This window comes from Centropristis striata, chromosome 10 (genome assembly GCF_030273125.1).
Source record: "Centropristis striata isolate RG_2023a ecotype Rhode Island chromosome 10, C.striata_1.0, whole genome shotgun sequence".
In the NCBI taxonomy this organism is placed as follows: domain Eukaryota; kingdom Metazoa; phylum Chordata; class Actinopteri; order Perciformes; family Serranidae; genus Centropristis; species Centropristis striata.
The window spans coordinates 24871297-24893352 of record NC_081526.1 but is presented as its reverse complement, the minus strand read 5'-3'; the positions used below and the strand labels follow the sequence as shown (position 1 = coordinate 24893352).

Here is a 22056-nt window from a genome sequence, read left to right as displayed (position 1 = left end):
TTTGAGCATATCTGCTTAACCTACAAATCAAACATACTGCAACATCCAACAGAACTGCGGTAGTTAGTAGATTCATTCTATAAGCTGAAAACAAAAACAACTTTCTCAATCGACCAACAGTTTTAGGTCATCTATGACATAGAAATTAAAAAAACATTTGTAGCTTCCAGGATTTCAGGATTGTTGTTCAGATAAAATAAGAAATTTTAATCACAAATACTCAGTAGATTAGTAAAGAAAATAATAATTATTGCAGCTCAACAGTTGAGTCTCATCTCTTACATCTCTTTAGTTTGTGTGCCATCACTCTAGCTGCTATTACTAACACAGCATTATTTAATTAAGACTACAATGCACAACTTCATATCATATTTGCTGATTCACACTCCAAAACAGCTGTCAGATCTGTGGTTTCCATACAGTCTAAATCTGTGGTGGCTGCACTTAATGTGACACACAATTATCAACAATAGCCCTGCTGCATTGTTCTCTTTGCACCAGTGGACTCCTGTCATGATCCCCTACAGTATGTACCATCGAATCAGTCAAAAGAACAAAACGTAATGTGAGACGTGGAGCAGAGATGGGCATGAAATCACGTCTTGAGCCAGATTTAAGCCAAGAGCTAAAATAGCTTTAAAATAGACAGCAGCACCACAAGATATATGAACATCCACGTTGCACCTGCTGCATGAAAACCTTGTGTTAGATAAAGGATTGTACCTGTACGAGTCAAGACAGTCGTCCTACCTCTGGGGATTATGAAATACTTTTAAAAGCAGTCAGATCAATCGAAAGGCACATTATCACCAGGCTACAAAACAATGTTGCGTTTCTTAAGTCTGTCTTAGGTAGTTAAAGAAGAAACTGTACAAGCTAAAGAATAATTTACAGTGATCAATATACTCACTGAATATATATATGAAATATATCTAAAATAGTTGCTAGAGTATAACGAGTTAGTGAAGCTCTGCTACCGTGTGAGGCAGCTGCTTACCTTGAAAACTGCTCTGCTACTTGCGTCAGTACATTCTGAAAGAGTTCCTCTTTATCTGAGGAGAGAACAAGTGTGGAGCTGTGTTACATATACACCCACACACATACACTGTACACTGTACACTGTACACACACACACACACACACACACACACACACACACACACACGATTCAAGGGTAAACAGCTTGAATTCACTGAGGCAAAATATTTGATCATGAATACAAACCAACTAGAAGTGCTAAGCATCAACACACCTGTTATATACATGCAGAGGTTTTGTAAGTCAATCAGATAGCATCAGATGAGCAAATCAACAGCAGATCGCCTGCAGTGAACAGGAACAGGCTGACAGCTTGATGTGTTAACAAGCCACTTGTGATTTTCTTTGCACACAATGAGAACAGGCTAGACACACAACAAAGCCCTGTCATTGGCTTAAAGCACCACTGTTGTGGGCAAAGTTCAACATCGAAGGCCAATAAACGAACAGCTACGAGAAACTGTAAAAAGAAAAAAAAAAGAAAAAACATGTTGTCGTCGGTAGTAGTTTGTACATCGTGTCACTCACATTCCATGTTTCACACGAGGGTCACAGGTCAGAGCAGACTGTTGTTAAAGAATTCCTGTCTGTGATTAATTAAGCCGATTCAGCTGGAGTGACTAAGCGGACTGGATCGTCACTCTCAGACAACACATATAACAGGCTGAATTATTTCAGTTAACAATCTTGGGATTTTCCCACAAGGTACATGTTTAGTGAGTGTTACTGGTTAAAAATAGGATGTTCATCCTTTTTAAAGTTGGTTTGAGATGAAGCCAAGTAGGCCGACACAGGCTTAACATCACAATATGTCAAATCATCCCAGCCTTCCAAAGTGACCAATTGAAATTCTTTAAATTTTTGTATTAATATATTTGGCAGCACAGTGGTGTGGTGGTTAGCACTGTTGTCTCATAGCAAGAGGGTTCCAGTTTCAAACCCCCAGGATGGAGTTTGCATGCTTTCGTCATGTCCATGCAGAAGGTTTAGACTTTGTTTTTTATGTATACAGTCTGGTTTAGAGCTTTTTTCTGTCCAAGTTCAGCACTACCACTGATGTGATGTTGAGTCTCAGTAAAACGTTATATGGCTTTGAACTATTGGAGTGAAGTAGTTATAAGATCGGGAGCTTTTGTAAATACTTTTTATAGATGTGGGTGTGCGTGTGTATGTTTGTGATTCCGTGTGCCAGTCTGTGTGTGTCTGTGTGTGCTGGGGGGATTAGATAACAAAGAAAAAGGTGTTAAAACTGTTGTGTTAAAACAGGACCCGAACCACTTGGTGTCAGAGTCCTGTCAGTGCTTTATTATAATCAAATCCATTACGCTTGCTTGTTGAGACAATGGCCTAATCAATGAAATTCCATGCTGCTACCTTTCACCCAGGCAGCTTCTCACATAGCATGTACACTCATACACTGTTGACAGAGAGTATACTAGATAGAAAGAAGGGACACATGACAGGAGAGAGCAAAGTAAGGTTCTGTTCAGACCTGGCCTTAACATGCCTCACAAGTGGACAGTTGTAAGTTGTCTGTCAGTTCACAAATGAAATACATCTCATGTCCCATGTATCTTTAGTAAGAACTTGTGATCAGATCTCTTTTCCCACTCTATGTGAAAATAAACACATAGTAAATAGGGACCCAATAATCAAATAACGTTTCATTATTTGCACCTGCGCACGTGTAGTTCTAGATTAGATTAGTTCAACTCAAGTTCAAGTTTGTTGCGCCGCAGCACCTGACACATTGTTCAGAGAGGATTACTGCACAACAAGTTGGATCACCGCTTCAAGGATCCCACCAAAACCCTCTGCAGTGGTGACAAAGCAACGAGATCAAGTGCAGGAAACTCAGTGTGCTGGCAAAGCAGTACCTGAGCATACCTGCTACCTCCCTACCAGCCCAAATTCTCAACTGCAAGACCATGTGGCTATAATTACCTTTTTAAACAAGTGAACGAGTCCAATTCATGTCTACTAAAAATTCTAAGGTATGAGTGGTTAATATGTGGTTGGTAATAGTAGTTAGTTAACTTTAGCTTTTTTATGTTATCATAATCGTTAAGTTGAGCATATTAGGTCGTTCATAGCTCATCGTCGCAGATTTTTAAAATCCTTTTCAAGACGCAGGCTAAAAGTGCTGCATATTATTTAAAATGTAATTGTATATTTATTTCAACTTAGATTTTTTTTATTTCAGCTGACAAACAAAATAGAAATAATCAATACAGTCCGCACCCACTGTGACGTGTGAATGTTAATTGAAAAGCCTGTTACGGTTGTTCAATAAATGCATTTGAAATTGCATTTGATTTACATTGTTGGTTATTTATTTAGGCTACAGAACTGCGTAGGTATTAGACAGTAATGTTTTCTGAAAGTCATATAACCTCTCTAACTATTTAGAAAATGGTAGGCTAGGTTCCGTGTTCGATGTAAATGTAACAAATACAATTTGTGAGTAATCAATTACTCGTTCATAATGTAATGAGAGTACTCGAATACTGAAATTACTGAATATGGCCATCCCGTATAGTAAACACATACTTGTTAAAAAATGGCTACTAGAATAAATGTTGCGATGGAAGATTACAGGAATGTCTGTTGTAGTATCCTACATAGTATAGACTAAATGATAATATGAGAAATACAGCTGCATAACGCAGCAATGTGCCTACAGTGCTTAGTCTAAAACATTTGTTTATAAAATATATTTTAATATGCTGAAAATACTTAAAGAGAAGAGGAATACATGATGAACTAAGGAGGTAAAGAAGGAGCAAGTGAAGAATCAAAAGGGATGAAGAAGACTAGTGAAGAAAACACTGAAGGAGGCAGAGAGGAGCTGTAGCAGTAAGCCGTTTATATTTTCTTCATCTTTACATCTTTTAACTGTTATTACAGTGCCACTAGTATATTAATTGATGCAATACAGCACCAGTTCATTGTGTGAGGTTAGGAAATGTATTCAATAAAAACAGCAAAAAGCATCAACCCTCCTAAAACTGTTGTTGATGATTAATTGTGCCACTCATTTTAGTATTTCATTAGATTTTGGGGCTTGGTGTTGTATTTTTCCGGTGGCCCTGAGAGCTCAGCATGCTGCAAATAGACAAAGCACAGGCGAATTAAGAAGCATCTTCACCAACTTAACTACACATGCGCAGGATTTAGAAAACATTAACTAACTTAACAACACAAGTTGACAACACACTAAAACATTAACTTGTGACACACATAACACAAGGCTTCTGATGAGCTGACAGATGTTTATGTCTCTATTACTTTGCTCCCTTACAACATGTAACACTCACAGCACAACAGAAACTGTTTCCTGGGGAAAGTAATAAGTGAAGCACACAGCCAGGACATGCTTGTTGTTGTCATTGGTTTTTGGCTTATGAAGTTATTTAAAGTCTGTTATCCTGTCCATGGTGTTGGACATTTTTTGGCTTATATTAACATTGTGATCCCATGATTTCCCAAGCCTGTGACCTGGGATTTAGTTGTATGCTTATTAACGGTTCACTCAGCAATTAGTACCACACCATCAAAAGACTGCATTCAAACGATTTATTGACAAAACAGGATTGAATTGTTAAAATGGGAAGTCACTGGTCATTTTTGCTTGCTGTGTGCATGTTGGGAAGATTTGGTACAGAGTCACCTGCTGCTTCCATCCGTAGAGGAAGACAGGGGCACAGGATGTGAGGGTGAAAGAGGAGAAGAGGGTTAGCTGGGTGTATAAAGGGCTGGAGTGTTACAATTGAGGTGTGGTCCTGCTCAAGTAACCATAAGAAGAATGCATTTTAATGATTTACTGAAGAAACGGAGAGAAATGGATGTATGTTGGGTAGCTTTGGTGGAGAGTCTGCCGTATCTCCCAGGCACGATGGACCACGAGAAACTCCTCACTTACTTAAGAAGAGATTAAGCTTGGGGGGCATGTGAGTAGAAGGATTGCAAGCGAGAACATGGGCTCAAATAAAGGCAGTGAAGAATTTGACTTGGTTCTTGGTATAGATGTCTTCCGAGAAGATATCAGGGGATGGCAGGAGGCCAGACCAAAGCTGCCAACGAGCAGTTTAGAGAAAAACTATTGCTGCTAAGGTGAGTTTTGATGGTATGTTTTTTGATAGCTACCTTTGAATTGGATTAGGTGACAAAAAAGTTTGTGGTGAGGGGACCGAACGATAACAGTTATGCAGTAAGCCATCTCAGAATAGTTTTAGGTAACAAAATAGGCAATGGACAATAAGAGAGTTATGTTGCACTGTATGTTTGGGAGCTATCTTTGAATTGGATTAGGTCACGAAACAGGTCATGGAGACGAGACCAAACAATGACACGGTTATGTTGTATGTTTTAAATACGTCTTGGGATGGAATTAAGTAATAAGAAGGGAATGTAATGATGAGGCAGTTATGTGGCACTGGTCACAAATGCTTTCAATGTCCATGCCGAATATGTAAAAACCAACATTGGGTGAGTGTAGGGAGGGAAGCCAAGCTTCTGAACGTTTAACATGCATTAAGTAGCGTAAGCACGGAGTTGCTGAAGTCCGCCTAGAGAGAGCTACTATGATAGTGGAGAGTCGATGGGGGCCACTGGCATCCCTGTGACGGGTTACTCTGCTCAGCTGGCCACAGTGGTTCCTTGAAGTAGGCTGCAGGGGGTGCTGGCATCCTGGTGCCAGGAGCCCCTGCTAGGATATCTACTGCAGGTGATCAGAGTAGATGGTGGGGAGCTGGTGTCCCGGTGAAGGAAGGACAGAAGTGGCACAGTTGAGGTGCGGTCCTGCTCCTGAAACTCTGCTATATAGCTCCAATTATTGTAATTAACAAGAGTTGGCTATTGGTCAGGAAAAAAAAAGTCCAAATTAGTATCCCTAGTGGGTAGCCTGGTGGTTCTTAAATGAACTAAATTCTGACTGAAAGATACGAATCAGGAATTACTTAGATAACTTTGCTTGAATTGACTTATCACAGGCAACAGGCGATGTTAGATTAACAGCAGATCTGCAAGCTGCAATCATATCACTGAACCTCAATAGCTTCATAACAATCGTGTCCAAGCCGTGTGCATCACTTATCGTGTCCCCTTGAAGCAGTTTCCATTGTGTTGTGAGTTTCTTGCAGTGCAGTTAATGTTGTAGTGCGCTGTTAACTTGATGTGTGTGTCACAAAGTGAATGTTGTAGTGAGCCGTCAACTGATGTTGTGTAGTGATGTCTTCTTTGCGAATGACTCGTTTGAAAGAATGAAATGCTTACGTGGTGAACGAACCTGAATCATTTCCTGAAAAGTTTAGTCCTTTTCTCAACTACCGATGAACTCACGTTCTGTCTCGTGTCTCTCTCTAGACCATAAGTGGCCAGTAGCGTAAGCACGGAGTTGCTCAAGTCCGCTCCGTTAACAGGAGCCCTGTGAGATTGACCGTCACTCAAGCTCACCCCCCCTCTCCCTCTCTTATGTCTTGAAGTAGGAATTACTGCCAACTATGTATTTAATAATTAGGTGTTGCAGAAATATGATTGTTATAGCAGCTTTAGTTTGCAAACTGTAGCTTTAACCAACTTAATTCTCAGATCTTTGGCTTATTCAGAAAAACGGCCGTTGAATGCTTGACGTGTTTCAGCTCAGTGAGAACTGATACGCAGTCAAAGCTCTGGTTAAATACTGAATGATTAGGTGAATAAATATTTTGCACTTATCTTTTCAAAGAACGGATTCTAGTAATTCAGTATAATGAAAAGAACTGCCCTTCCCACCACTAAAGTGTCACCAAGTTAATGTTTTAGTGTTTGGTCAACATAATATTTTTGGGTGTCCTTAAGTTAGTTAATGTTTTCTAAATGCTGCGTATGTGTTGTTAAATTTGTGAAGATGCTCCTTAATCTCAGGGACAACACAGTTTATAAACTATGTAGTTTCATGTAGGCAGACCAGATCTAGTTGACACCATTACCATTTTGCCATTTAAACACTACAAGTTGTTTGCATTTCATTTAATAAATTACAATCGTCTTGGGTAGCACTAAGCCCAGGACGCAGTGTCCCTGCAAAATAGGCAGGAAAATAGAGAGATGTGATAGACATGACCAATCGCATGCTTACATGCTACATTCATTAAGTCAGATTATCTATTATGTATTTTTAGCCAACAGAGTAAATATCAGGTGCCTGTGCCATGAGCTATTATGATGTTATCAAAGCCAATTCCATGGATTATTCCAAGCACACTCATCAAACCTTTCTGGAGTACTTTTTTGGTGTAGCAGTGTTAATGTGTAAACAGAGCTCCCAAGACAACTGGCTAACAGCATAATCTAGCTTTGAGACAGAGGCCTCAGTAGTAGAAAAGACTAAAGGATGAATGTAGTTTATTCTACAACTATAGTTTTATGTAAAGTTGCCCTGTCAACTGTACTCATTGATTTGATAACATAACATAAAATAAATTAAATTATTGTCAAAGATTGCACTGGATAAGTCACAGATTAATTTTAAATGATCTAGGGCCAAACACTTCCTGTGGATGAAATTACAAAATGTGACCATATTTCTTATGACATGAGATGATGACATGTGTGTGTGTGTGTGTGTGTGTGTGTTTGACCAATAATTATGATAAGAATTACAATTATATTTTCTACACACTTATATGGCTCTATCTGACTGAAATTGTTTGTGTGCGTGTGTGTGTGTGTGTGTGTTTGTGTGTGTGTGTGTGTGTGTGTCAAAATCACCTCTCTGACTGGCCGAGCCTCGACTGAGGTCTGTAAAACTATAAAAGTTTATGTAAACAATGAGATAAATAGATATGTTTCTTTTTTTAGAGCCACACATGGTTCCATAATCATTCAAATGTGCTTTGGTATAAAAAATAGTTTGTCGATTTGGGTATGAGCTTCTTTTGTTTTCTTCTTAGTTCTTTGTACAACTTTGCAACTATTTCTGAACATACTGTGTTACTAACTAAAATCCCACAGTCCCTGGAACTCACCAGCGAGCTGTCCTCCAGTCATAGGCACCACTCGGTAGGGTGACCTTCAACATAAAAGGACATATAATACATGCAAATGTTAGTTTTGAGACAGTTCAAACACATGTTCACACACAAATACACACACCCTGTTTACAAGGAAAATTACCAACACTCACATGATCACACACACACACACACACACACACACACACACACACACACACACACACACAGACAGACAGACAGACAGACAGACAGACAGACAGACAGACAGACAGACAGACAGACAGACAGACAGACAGACACACACACACACACACACACACACACACTCTTGTACTTCTATCTATGTGAGGACCCTCACAACCTTCCCTTGCAAGGTTATACTAGTTTGGGATTTTTCATTAGTTTTAATTTCGTTGTGAATTTTTGTTTTCAAATCCAGTTAGTTTGAATTTGTTTTTAGAGTGAGTTTGCTAATTTTAGTTTAGGATTTATTTTTTGAAATGCTTTAGTTTTAGTTTAGTTTTTTGTTAGTTTTAGTTTTTTGTAATGGGGTATTTGTTGGGAGGGAGATTAAAAGAGGTCACAGTAAATTTTGCCTTTATTTCCTTTGTCTTATCCATCTTTATTATGTATGAAAAAGTTGACAAAGACGAAAATGAAAGACATTTTCACTATAATTTTAGTTAGTTTTGTAACCACACAATACAGTTTCATTTAATTATCTTTTTTTTTGTAACCTTAACCCTTAAAACAAAGTCTTAAATCTCAAAAAATGTCTTCACTTTGCAAAAATGTCCTCACTTTGTTGGTTAAAAATGTGTTCCGGTCCTCACTATGTAGGAAGTACAAGAACACACACACACATACACCAATTAAAGTGTCCTCCCTTATCAGTGTGTTCCTGTGTGGAAGTGTGTGAATGACCTTGGGAGTGAAGTGCAGAGAGTGTTTTGTCTCATGAGACCAGGGCAATCATCATCATTTGTATTAAAGGGCCATTCTATTAACATTAACATGTTCTGAGCAGTCAGTCTACCTTTTTGTTGTGGTTGAGGGATACACTTTGGATGAAGTTGGACTGCTATAGCCTCTGTGAAGGTTATTGTAAATTACAAAACAGCAGCTTTGGAAAATGCCATTCCAAATATTAAACTGGATGTGTCAACTTGGACATTGATTTCAAGCTTAAAGATTTGAAAGCTTCTGTTTTCAAATGAGGCTGCAGCATCAGGTCAATGAATTGTAATCTTAACATCAATACAAATCATAACTAAAAGTCACTTGCTGCTGTTGTCTTCCCTGGTAATCATGATCATGTCATGTGCTGTTTATTGGTGTCACTCGTAAAGATAATTCCATAGGGGCTTAATCAAGTTAGGTCAATGACACCCTAAGATTATATAGGATTAAGTTATTTTGGCACACTGAAACAGCAAGCAGTGAGTTTGTAGTATTACATCACTGTGTGATATTTTTCATCCTATTATGTTACTGTATAATTTCCGTTACTCCATCATAAAAATACTTTTCTACTAATCTTAACATATTTGGGTTGTGGTCAATTTATGCATCTGTTCAAAAATATACTTCTGCACCCACCATTCAGACTGATGAATTAGAATGTCAGAGAAAATGTAAATGTCACTTTACCAAAGATAGTTATAAGTGGTACACAAAACAGAAAAAAAATCTGGACCACTTTTTGTTCTGATGAGTTGTTATTTAGATTACTGAATTAAAAGTAAGCTCAGTTACAGTTGTGTGTGACCTCTAATGCAAACCTACAGATCATTTCCATGGCAGCTCATTGCAGCAATATATTAAGAGCCCTAAAGAAATAATAGGGGACACCAAGATTTACAGTCAAACAGCCAATGGGTCTTTCAATCAAACAGCCATGGGGCAGAAAGAACAAGTGTTCTGTCAAACAACCAATTCATCAATAACGACATCTGTGGGATGCAGGCTTTCCAATACCTTTCTGTGTTGTGTGGCATGGTGGGGTCGATAGACACCATGGCTCCAGAAGAATCCAGCAGGGACAGATTAGTGTTCCTGCATGAACAAAGAAACACACATCATCATTTTACTGGAAGTGACCTGTAAAGCTGCATGAATAACACAGTTTTTTTTTCTATTTTTCTTTTAAGTCATCTGACTGTATAAATACCATATGTCTCAAACAATCTAAAATGGATACCCTGTTGGGACTGGTGCTAGCACTATTAAAAGGGAAGAAGGTTGGTATAGACAGCTTTTCCAAACTACCATCAGAGCAAAGCATCTATCCACATGTTGTTAAGCAGAATAAGGATGTTGTCTTATCACACACAGAGATGCAAGGCGGTTGGACAGACTGGTCTAAAGAGCTGGTTCTGTGGTTGGAGCCAGGTTGGACACACTGGAGGAGTTGGTGGAGAGATGACCTGTCAACATGTTCCAGGCCATCATGAAATACCCAGATCATCTGCTACACAAAACCTTTATGGAGCAAAAAAACAGCAGTGGACGGCTCCTCTCTCTCTGTTGCAGGACGGAGAGATTCAAAAGATCCTTCTCTCCTACAGCCATCAGGCTGTCTCATTCTAACAGAGATTCTAACAGACTAACTGAATTTACCCTCGGGGATAAATAAAGTCATTTTGATTTTATTTGTGATTTGATTGTCTTGGCACAAAAAAAATAATTCCTCTTCCACGGATTATTAGTAACAATGGGTCTCTTTCACCAACCATTCTTTAGAAGAAATGTCTTCTTTAAAACCACTTATGCAGTTTTCACAAAGATTCTGACATTAACCAATGAAATGAATACAGATTAAATTCTTGTTAATGGTGTGACAAGTCCCAATAATGAATGGAAGAGTGAGCATATGTTGGTGTCTCTACAAAGCAGCTCAAACATTTTTAGAACATTAATATTTCTTTCATCATGCATTTCCAAGTTATAATAAGGACAACTCTATCTGTCATATGGTGTTTCAAGATGTATCATTTTCAATTTGGAACTATACCACTTTACCTACCTGCTTGTAAATGAAGAGCTACCCATACATATTACACAACATAATAAATGATGGTTAAACATCGCTAAAAAAACTGAACAAAAACCTAAACAAAAACACCATTAAATACATAGTGCCAGTGTAAAAAGGTACCACTGTAATGTTGATGTTATTTATTTAGTAGTAGCACCAGTATATATCCTAATAATGAATTAATTATTTAATGTCCCAGAAGGCTCTGTGAACACTGGAAATGATTAATTTGCTAATTGTTTCAGAGAAAACTGAAATGATGTAGCTGATATCAAAGCCAACAGAGAAATGATCAGCCTCACATGGACTGAATGGAAATATAAAAAGTGTTTCTCACTGACAGACAGACTCTCCTTCTCGTTTTCACTTGAATAGGATCTGTAACAAAAGTTAATGGGGGAACCAACAAAACAATCTTTCCAACAGTTTATGATAATGATTTACTTTCATTTATTATTAGGGAAGGGTGCTCTTATTCACACACACAACACAAATGGTAAAACAGAACATATATGAAAGATAAAACTTGTGAGTGACACATAAGTTTAACTGTCTTCACTCCTGATCTGATGATGATCTGATCAATAACTAATATCCAATAAGGGGGTGTCGGCCAGAAATAAAGATTGTGTGAAGGGTGCTGTCGTGTTTTCTTGCTCATGGCTCCTCAGAGCACAAATTAGAGCTTTGAAACAGTCGTAAAGATGGTTTGAATCATGTGAGGAGCGAGGAGACTTTAAATAAGAGACGTGAAATGTGTCCAATGTTATAATGCCCAAAATAGTAAGATTAATGTATGTATATATGAATGTATGTATGTGTTTGCGTGTGTGTGTGTGTGTTTTACCTTTGCACACCCATGGCTGTACAGAACAGCTCCTTCAGGTCACACGGGCTGCAGAATCTACTGAACACCACCTGAGGGAGAACAACACAAACACCATCACAAATGATCTGGACATGATTTATAATCACTGACCCAACACCTTGCATGAGCATATAATATATAATAACTCTGTTCACAACATGAGGGCAAACTTTGGATGTAATATCAGATGACAAGAGAGTAATGTTTTGGTCATGTCAGCTTAGATTTATTACTGTTAACAACCAGTTTAAAATGAGTTATTTGTGTCCTAACTAGGAATGTAACAATTCACTCAACTCATGATTCAATTCGATTTCCGATGCATGGTTCATAAAACGATTTTCTCACAATATTTTTTATTAACAGAATGAGCTTGCAGACAACAGACACACTGAAAAAGATTCCTTAATTATTTCTCAGACAAAAAAAAAACACATTTCTAAGGTGTAATATATATATATATATATATATATATTTTTTTTTTTTTTTTTCTTTTTTCTCTTATCTTTAACAAATTGTAGAGAATCCAACATGATGTGGTAAACATTGTTTTAAGGTGTAACTGCAAAACACAAACTATGCAGTGAATGCATTTTTTTTAAAAGATAAAAGCATACTGTACGCTTAAATAAGAAATTAAGTCTTAAAACAAGATAAATTAAAGCTGCAAGCAGCAATGAACTGGCCCGAGCAGAGTGCACTGCAAATTATTTGTTTCTTACCAAGATAAAAAAAACTTTTGATTTAGAAGTGTTAGATAATTTATCTTGTTTTAAGAATTAATTTCTTATTTTAAGCGTTCAACATGCTTATTTCTAGATTTAATAATCTTAATTTAAGAAGTCTTGTCAAGCGAAATTATCTGTCCATGCAGCAAGATCATTTCCCTCAGATTTAGTGTTTTTATCTTGTTTTTAGACACACCTTTTTTACAGTGTAAATATTTAGTGTTTTTGGTGTCTCCTCCTCCTACAGATTCATAAAGAAGGTCAAGCAAAGTCAGTTAACACGACAAATGTGTGTCGCTCTGCAGGATATAAAGAGGGATGACCCACATAGATAAAAGAAGCATTTGCATGCGATGTGTGGCATCGAAGACCAACAAACAGCCAAGTCACAGCAAGACATGACAAAGGGAGGCCTGGCAGTGTTAGGGGAGGTAGAGGGTGGGGGCTGGTTTAGTGATTGCTGTCAGGAGGGCCAAGGAGGAGATGATTGTGGAGGAGAAGAGAGGTCAAAGAGCACTTCAGCAGTTTGCAGTGGCAGTCTGTCACAGGTGGAAGAGACAGGGACTGGTGGAGGTCAGCAGACAGAAACACCACAGCTACAGCTGCTTTTTATTTCTGCTCTGAAACACACATTATTCACCGTTTCATTAATGGCACTAACATTTCATTATGTATGATTTTATATATATATATATATATATATATATATTAGGGGTGCACCGATTGCAATTTTCTGGCTGATCACCGATTTTTAAAAAGCCTGACCTGCCGATACCAATTTTTTTTATAACTCACAGCAATGTTTGAATCTTATTATGTTGAAAAACGATAACACAGCAGTATTTTTCTTTAACAAATAAAGGAAATCACAATGTCTGAGGTAGTTAATAAAATATTGAACTTAAAATAAATAGCAACAATTTATAGGACAAACTAACAAAAGAACTGCAACCATAAATAAAGTGTCCTGAGTTTTTGGTTTCGTTATAGTACAAGAACAAATGCCCAAATGCAGCAGCTTTGTGGCTATTCAAATGTTAAAATAAATAGCAAATAGACCTTTGCGGAGGTAGATAACATCGCTCGATAAGATCGGTTTGACGTAAAAGAATCGGCCAATCGCCGATCCCACAAAATTAAGGAAATCGGTGCCGATCGATCGTCTGGCTGATCGATCGGTGCACCCCTCATATAGATATAAATATTGATATAGATAGATAGATATAGAACAGATACAGCTCCTATCAGATGTCAACAGCCTCCTCTGCTACACATAAACCCTTGTGTTTGGGTGACTCATTTTAAATTATTGCAGCATATTTACATTTCAATTTGCAAATTGGCTGCCAATTATTTATTCATTTTATGATGAAACACAACAGAAAGAGAATAAGGGGGCTTAAAAGGAAACAAAGAGAGAATAACATATGACAAACAAAGCCTCTGCTGGAGGTAAACGTGCGTGTTCAAGTGCCCCCCCCACCCAAAAACAGCAAGCCCAGTGCTCTTTCACTGATGACAAAAGCTCAATGTGTTCACTTTGAAATGAATAGATCTATTTATTTAATTATTATTTAAACACACCTAAAGATGTTTAAAGCAGAGCATTTATTTTCATTATTGTACCACAGTATTAACCACCACTGAACAAATTCATGTTGTCATTTTAAGATGCTGCGACAGATTTCAATAACAAACCCCACTTCATCTTAATCTGTCCTCATGCTGCTGCTGAACACACACTGGATGATGATGCCACACAATAAACCAGCCGCATCCACTGTGAATAAAAAATTACGCCATTTTCAAAACTGATCAAGCCAAGAGGACATGCTACCGAATATTGACAAAAAAAACACAGGCAACAATGATTTTAAAGGCAGAACTGTCAACAATAAAAATAAAAACACCGCTTGGTAATACAAGCTGCTGTTCACATCGCATCTGTATGAAAAGACTTTTAATTTAACATTGAATTGAGGCTGGGGAAAAAACAAGCACATCGTATTGATTTCCTTACCAATTCTTGATCCTCTCATATCCAAATGAATACACATAACATTCAGTTTGTCACCCTGACCTGAAACGAATCTAATATTGACAGCTACATCCAAATCTAAGTGGCCAGACTGCACAGGGACTCGTTTAAGCATTGTCAGCCGAGTGACCACTGATTCTAACAAACAGCTCAATATTATCCACTGGCAATACTGAAGATTTGGCTGGTGGTAAATCAAATATAAATATAAACATAAATCCACAACTGCAGGAACCACACTCACAAACCAGAACATTTAAGCTATATATAAAAAAAAAAACACCCTGAGTGAAAACTGAGAAGTTGTCTATATTTATCTGTGGCTAATAAAACTAAACACTTTTGACCATAAAATGTTATAAAGGAAATTTAGTTTTATAATGAACCTCTTTCCTATTCCATTTCTTTTTCACTAGGAGTTCTCAAGACAAAACAAGCTCAACATGTCTCTACCTGATGTTTGAGCAAGCTGCATTAACCCTTTAAACATGAGCAAAGCCTCCCATCCTGTTGCATGAGGAAATTACATGGTTTAGTGCGGCACACACACTGTGTGAACTCCATAAAGAAGACACAGTGCAATAAATGTGCCGCTGAGGCATAAACTTCATTCTATGGCCTTTTATGAGTTGGTTGGTTTGTCAGTGTAAACAAAGCTGTGGCTGCGCTCTCTGCCTCAACACTGCAGTGAGAGATGGACTTCAGCAGCAAACCTTCTTCATTAACCCTCTGGAGTCACCAATCACGCCAACATTATCAAATCATATGACTTTTCCATGATGTCATGGCGTAAAAATGAAGCAGTGTGTTTCCATGACATCAACTTTCCTCTAAAATACTGGCTTCAAACTCCATGCCAGTTTTTGTTTGATGGTGACAGGCCAAGTAAAACCGGAGATAAGGTCAAATATATTTAGTTAGATAGGACTGGATGTTATCCTCATTTTAGGTCTTATATGCAACTTGTGTCCACATTTGCAACATTTTGTTGTGTTTCTTTGGGTTCAAAATGTTGATCTAGTGAGTCAAAGTGAAAAAATAATTATCAGGTCATAAAGGTGAGGTTGTGCTGATAAAAAAAAGATACCAACATGATGTGGTAAACATTGTTTTAAGTGTTATATACAGGCAGAATGAAAAGGATTCAAAAACGGCCAAAATAGCTCCAGACTCCAGAGGGGTTAACAATAACAGGACAAATCATATGACATGAATACTGCCCTCTACTGTTGAGTCACAATGACTTCCTAACGTTGCAATAAGTGTGTTTGAGATGTCTGTGTGGATTTTTTTACGATAAAGGATTTTTGTGCTGACAGGTATTTTGCTTTTATTCATTGAAACTGAGGACCTTATATGTCTCCTATTAGAGTAGTGATTGATGTTTTTAATTTTACAGTGGCACGCATGGTTCAAATCACAACTAATCTGGATGTTCTGGTGGGCTTTTGGTTCTTGTGATTGTGGGTGAATGAAGGATCTTGACCGTGAACAGCATAAACAGGTTGAGGAAATGAATGGATTCATTAAATAATGAATAGAGCCGGTGGATAGACCTCCAGTAGCAAAACATTTGGTTCATTTCAGCCGACCTGCAGCAATATTTCTGTGTTCCCTCCAAATAATTGCTACATTTTTTTTAAACCAGTAAGACCCAACAACAACAAAAAAAGGTTAACCAGAGAGTGCCACTCTGTGATTCTCATATATATTATTGGATGAATAAGTTACATGCCTGAGTGATGAATTTAGTTCAGGTTGGTTGAAGTGAACAGTGATGATTCATGCGTACATCATCATAACTATGCTCTCTCTACTTATGCACACTATTTTAGTCTAGTGCTCAGTATGATTACAACCACTGCAATAAAGAGACATGACATTCAGACTAAAGGCCATATCAGCATTTGTATATAATTTACTCCATATACTGTAAATTGCACACACACCAATAAAAGCAGACCAGGTGATAACCTAACAAAGCAACCCTCTAATCTCTCTGTGGCATCACATTACTGGGCATTTAATAATATTTTGTACAGGTTTTATGAATCAGGGACACAGTTGCTCAGTCTTTCAGTAGGTGGGCCAGGTGGGCCAGAAATTATGACAACTCACTACATTTCATTTCTAGAAAACTGTGAAGACATAGGTCTAAAGACATCACGTAACATTTCTACACTCAGTGGTACACAGTTACAGTTCAAGTGACATCATACTACTTTAGCTTTTTTTCTTTCTAGAAATATTACAGTGTGAATTGAAAGTTTTACCCACATCACAGTATTTTAAAGTCCCTTTACCTGCCAGGCTACCACACTAGTGTTATATTACTGTTGTATAGTTATGGTAATTGGCAGTGGCATTATCATGCTCATATGTTGTCTTAAGAGAATTATGGTAATGTAATTTAATAATAAATTAACAATTAGTTGTAAAAATGAATATGGCCATCAAAAGCATAAAAAGATTTACCATAGTAGTTATTTGTCATTATGTAGCTGTTATTTTTAAATTATCATATTTCAACTTCTCCTGTTTGTATTGTTGATAGCCATCTGTTGTCCCTCACTTTTCAACCAACCACATCCCACTGCTTCTTCTCCTCAAATAACATTAATATAATAGTGGCCATTTTGAAGTTCATTAACTAATTAAGCGGGGTTTCTATGGAGATGAAGGCCTTTGTTGTGTTGTTTTTACCCAGATGATTTGGGGGCTATAATCGATTTTATTTGTTCTTGTTTGTTTTCTTTTGTTTTGCTTTTACTAACAGTGTTGACCGTATAGCACAGCTACAGTACAAGTGTCCTACTACCTTCTGAATCCTGCCGTCCACGTCCAGGTAAATAACCCGGTAGGAGGACGAAGCGGAGCCCATGGTCCCCTCTCCTCTCCCGGGCGTCGCTGAGTCGCTGTGCGGTCCCTGCTCCGGGCTCCGTGTCCCCGCTCCGTGCTGCTCCCAGCGCCGTCAAACAACCGAGGATGGTGAAAGTGGAGTCAGCGGTGTGACAACATCCCACCTGTCTGTCCTACCTTTCTGTCTGTCGCCGTCAAAGACACCGACACAAACTCTCCTCTGTCTGTCTGTCTGTCTGTCTGTCGAACTCTGTCACTCCGCTCCGTCACCTCGCTATCAGCTGCATCTCATAAAGCCTGTCCACGCGCGTCCCCGCCTCCTCATTCACTACTGACCTCCTGGGGCTGCGCGCGCACACCTACACACGCTCTCTGTTCTTCATACCTCACACACATACTGATACACACCGACACACGTGTACATAGAGCAGGGATGGGCAACTTAAATGCTGGAGGGGGCCACCATTTTTCATGGACACTACCACAGGGCCACATATAGGACCGTGCACTTAACCAGATATGATGAAACTGCAATTTCAAATGTGTTTACAGTGCAGTAACTTAACATATTTCATGTTCAAATGGATACAACAGTATAAATAGGTATACAAAAGGTTTGAAGCGAATAAAAAATATCCACTTACTGTGATTTTTTTTTCTTTTTTCAGTGCAAGAACAGCAGACCAACATTAATTGCAAGAAGTAATTTTGTGCATTTTTACACTGCACTTTTAAGATTTCATGCTCAAATGCATGTAGTTGTACTGAGGCCCTCTTCAAGTGAGGGTGCGGGCTGTATGCGGCCCCCGGGCATCCAGTTGCCCATCACTGACATAGTTGTACAGGTAGATTACACAGATAGGCCTGCTGCTTTGTGTTTACGTGAGCAATGTTTAAGTTGTACAGTCTGTAGGTCCACCAGTCAGAGATCTGATTCAATGATATCAATCAGCCCCCATTCTGGGCTGCATCCCAATCTGACCCCAAATAATTTTCAACATATGATTAATATAGGTTAACTTTCATAGAATTGCTTGAAATTTTCAGCATACTTTTTTTATGCTGTCATCTAAAAGTGAACAATGTTTTCAAAAACATAAGTTTCACTAAAAGTTGACATAACATTTTTACGTGTTTTATAACATTTTTATAGCACCTGTGCTCCTCAGGGGTCAAAAAGGACTCCATGACATCAGACTGGTTTTAGGACATGTAGAAAAAAATTATTACCAACTTTTTTTTAACCTTTTAAGGGAACTCATGACCAACACATTGATGAATACTTTTCATATTTTTTTCATTATTATTGGTCAATTTTAGTCAAATATACAAAATCAGGCCTCATTTCAAGAGAAAAAAGGTAATAAACCTGAATATTTTTCTCAATAGTAAACGTGGAAGAAAATCTTGAAGGGGATGCACAGAGTAGGTTTTAGAGACTTATGTTTTAATCACAGGGCTGATACATAGAGACACCTGTCCAGGTGTACCCCCAGCTCACCCAATGTCTGCTGGGATTGGCTCTAGCCCACCGCGACCCAGGGCGGATAAACATTTAAAGATAATGAATTAATGAGTGAATGAATTATCCTGTTAAATATTTTGTTACTCGCCAAACTCTAGCAATGAAAAGTCACTCTTTTAGTGGTTGCTTAAAACAGACTTAATAAGCGATACACACTAGGTCATGAATTTTCTACAACAAAGACTCATAAGTTATTAAAAAATCCATTTGTCACAATATACTAATGTTTTAGCCCCCTACAGACATTCACTCACACAGCCTCACAATATGTACCCAACAATAAAGACAAAGACAAAGACAGTGCAAATAAACACACACACACACACACACACATACAGTACATACACATTATGAGGGGTATTTTATGCCAGCACACTATACTTAAACGCCTAAAACGCGTCGCCTATGCCAGCATAAAGTCTGATGAATAGGCGTGCTTACAGACACGCGTATTGCGAGTACACCAGATAACATGGGTGACGGGAGAAAAGTGCCACGAGCGAACGTAGCGGACGCCTGTGTGCACGCTCGTCTCAATATACAAATAACTATTTTAGTCTACACGTGGACACGTTAAGGCGTCTGAAGCGTTAGCTTTAGGACAATAACACACGCGTTAACGCCTATAACGCCTGTACGCCTATAAGGAACAAACTGAGGAAGAGGCTGTGCGCATTTATGCACAAGGTCCACTGGATCATCAGGACCTGAGATTTATTCATTTTCTATGTTCTGCAGCATATATACACAGATCAGCTGTTACACAGAGTCTCAGGTTCATACGGGATTGTTTATAAGAAAGCATAACTTATAGATAAAGAGAAAGACAATCTCGTACGTACCAGATAAACTTAATGTTTTTCCGGCCAAAACCGGAGGCTTAATTAGCCTGTTTTAGGAGTGAAAGTCAGCAAAATGCAGCTTTAACAAAATATTTTACCTTATTTGCCAACTACAAATGTCTGTAAAACATAATGGGACTGTGCATAAGTGCCGAATTGGGTTAAACAGTGTAGATATGAGGTCCGATGGAATCATATTGTGAAGAGACTGCTGTCCACATGGCTACTGAATATTCATTAGATAGGTCCGCATGGCTACTTAATATTCAGTGATGACAGCGATTATGTCATCTGCAGGCTGGTAAACCTACCTAATTACAGCTGGTGAACTGTATGTCCACGCACGAAGCTGGGAACTGGTTGTGAGCGCCGCACTTTACTATTACTATTTTTAAGTAGCTGAAATTATTTGAATTATCCCTTTCACCCTTGCTATCATTAAATATCAATTCGATATCATTCAGAGAGAGAGATTTCATTATCAAGAAAATAAAAACTGGCCTGAAAATAATAGAAATATCCTGACAGCTCTGTTGGGGCTTGGAGTTCATCTATAAGTTCTGCTTTCTTATAAACAATCCCATGTGAAGCTGAGACTCTGTGTAACAGCTGATCTGTTACAGGCGTACAGGCGTTAACGCGTGTGTGTTATTGTCCTAAAGCCAACGCTTCAGACGCCTTAACGTGTGCACGCGTAGACTAGGATAGCTATTTGTACATTGAGACGAGCGAGCACACAGGCCTCCGCTACGTTCGCTCGTGGCACGAATGACTCATCGCACATGATTTCCACACACACTACACAGCATGTGTCTGTATGCTCATGTAGAATTGTACTTAACAGTCACGCGGGTCTTCATTTCATGTATTTGAGGCGTAGTTCACCCGTCACGCCGCCATCACGTAGGCGTATTCGCAACAACGCGTGTGCAGCGTCTGCGTGACGCCTACATGACGCTCGTCTGTCCATTGAAAGTGAATGGTATTTACACGCGCACGTCAGACGTTTGATGTCATCGCATAGGCGCTGTACACGGGTTTTAGTATAGTGTGCTGGCATAAAATACCCCTCATAACACATACACACATACAGCACATACACATACACACATACATACATACATACATACAGTACATACAGTACATATATACAGTACATACAGTACATACAGTAGATAAATACATATCACAGTATATAGCTTCCTAGATTGGTCTTTTTGCGAGAATAATTATTTGAAATATTGCATTAAATTAAAAAGGCATTTAAAAGCATCACTAAATGATCCATCACTTAGTGGTCACTTAGGTGATGGATAGTTTGAGAAAATGGGTAAAACACAGACTGTTCAATGAGTCACTGCAACACCCAACAGGAAAAATTGTTTCTGCAATAACTCCAGATGAAATCCTGCAGATGGAACTCTCCCTTAATGAGAGAAGAACAGCAATGACTTCCTCATTGACTGGGACACAGGCATGTCTGCATTATGAGTTGTACCTGGTAAATAGAGGAATACTTGAACAATTTGGAAAACACATTATTCTCTCCAACATCTGTGTGTATTGAACTAAAGCAGCTTAGAATTAGCTTTGCTTAGCATAAAGGCTGATGGCAGGGAAACGGTTAGCTCTCTCTCTCTCTCTCTCTCTCAAAGTAAAAAAAACTAAACTAATTTGGAATTTTGGAATGAGCCAGGTTAGCTGTTATCCCCTCCTGGCACTAGCTTCATAATTAAAGGATGGGCTCAGACTATTTCATGCCAATACTGATATATTTATATGGTTAGAGGAGCCCCATTAACTTCAGCTAACCTTGTGCATACATTATTTGCAAAGACTGACTGTGGGATTTGTCCCTTTCTTCCACTATTCATTTAATGATCACTTAGGAGCAGTATGGACAGACAGAACAATTACAATGGCCCATACATCCTCCAAAGTACATAATACCAAGTATTATTGACAGAGAGACTGTCTTCAAATACACAAACCCAGTTGAAATCAGTCTCAAACTTCCCATCTTACCCTTGGAAAAAAAGAAAAATGTGTATTTTCTAAATCTTGAATTGTTCCTTCAACCAACTTTGGCGGCTAACCAACTATACCTTCATGTTTCACGTCCTTCA

At 38.4% G+C, this 22056-nt stretch overlaps 1 protein-coding gene across 4 annotated transcripts in view; it reads right to left on the bottom strand.

Annotated features, from left to right (window-relative positions):
- The window catches only part of pde9aa (phosphodiesterase 9aa), a 42675-nt gene extending 24837 nt beyond the window's left edge, over positions 1-17838 (bottom strand). The window contains exons 1-5 of one of the 4 annotated variants that reach the window (XM_059342973.1): positions 17523-17838; positions 11918-11988; positions 10011-10088; positions 8046-8089; positions 998-1052 (exon numbers count right to left, since the gene is read on the bottom strand). In XM_059342973.1, coding sequence (XP_059198956.1) covers positions 998-1052; positions 8046-8089; positions 10011-10088; positions 11918-11988; positions 17523-17585 — 311 coding nt within the window. In that variant the 5' untranslated portion in view covers positions 17586-17838. Of the gene's footprint in view, positions 1-997; positions 1053-1252; positions 1536-8045; positions 8090-10010; positions 10089-11917; positions 11989-12993; positions 13067-17522 lie in introns of those variants that run through there. The other 3 variants (XM_059342972.1, XM_059342975.1, XM_059342976.1) reach the window with 3 other exon arrangements.
- Positions 17839-22056: the final 4218 nt, after the last annotated feature.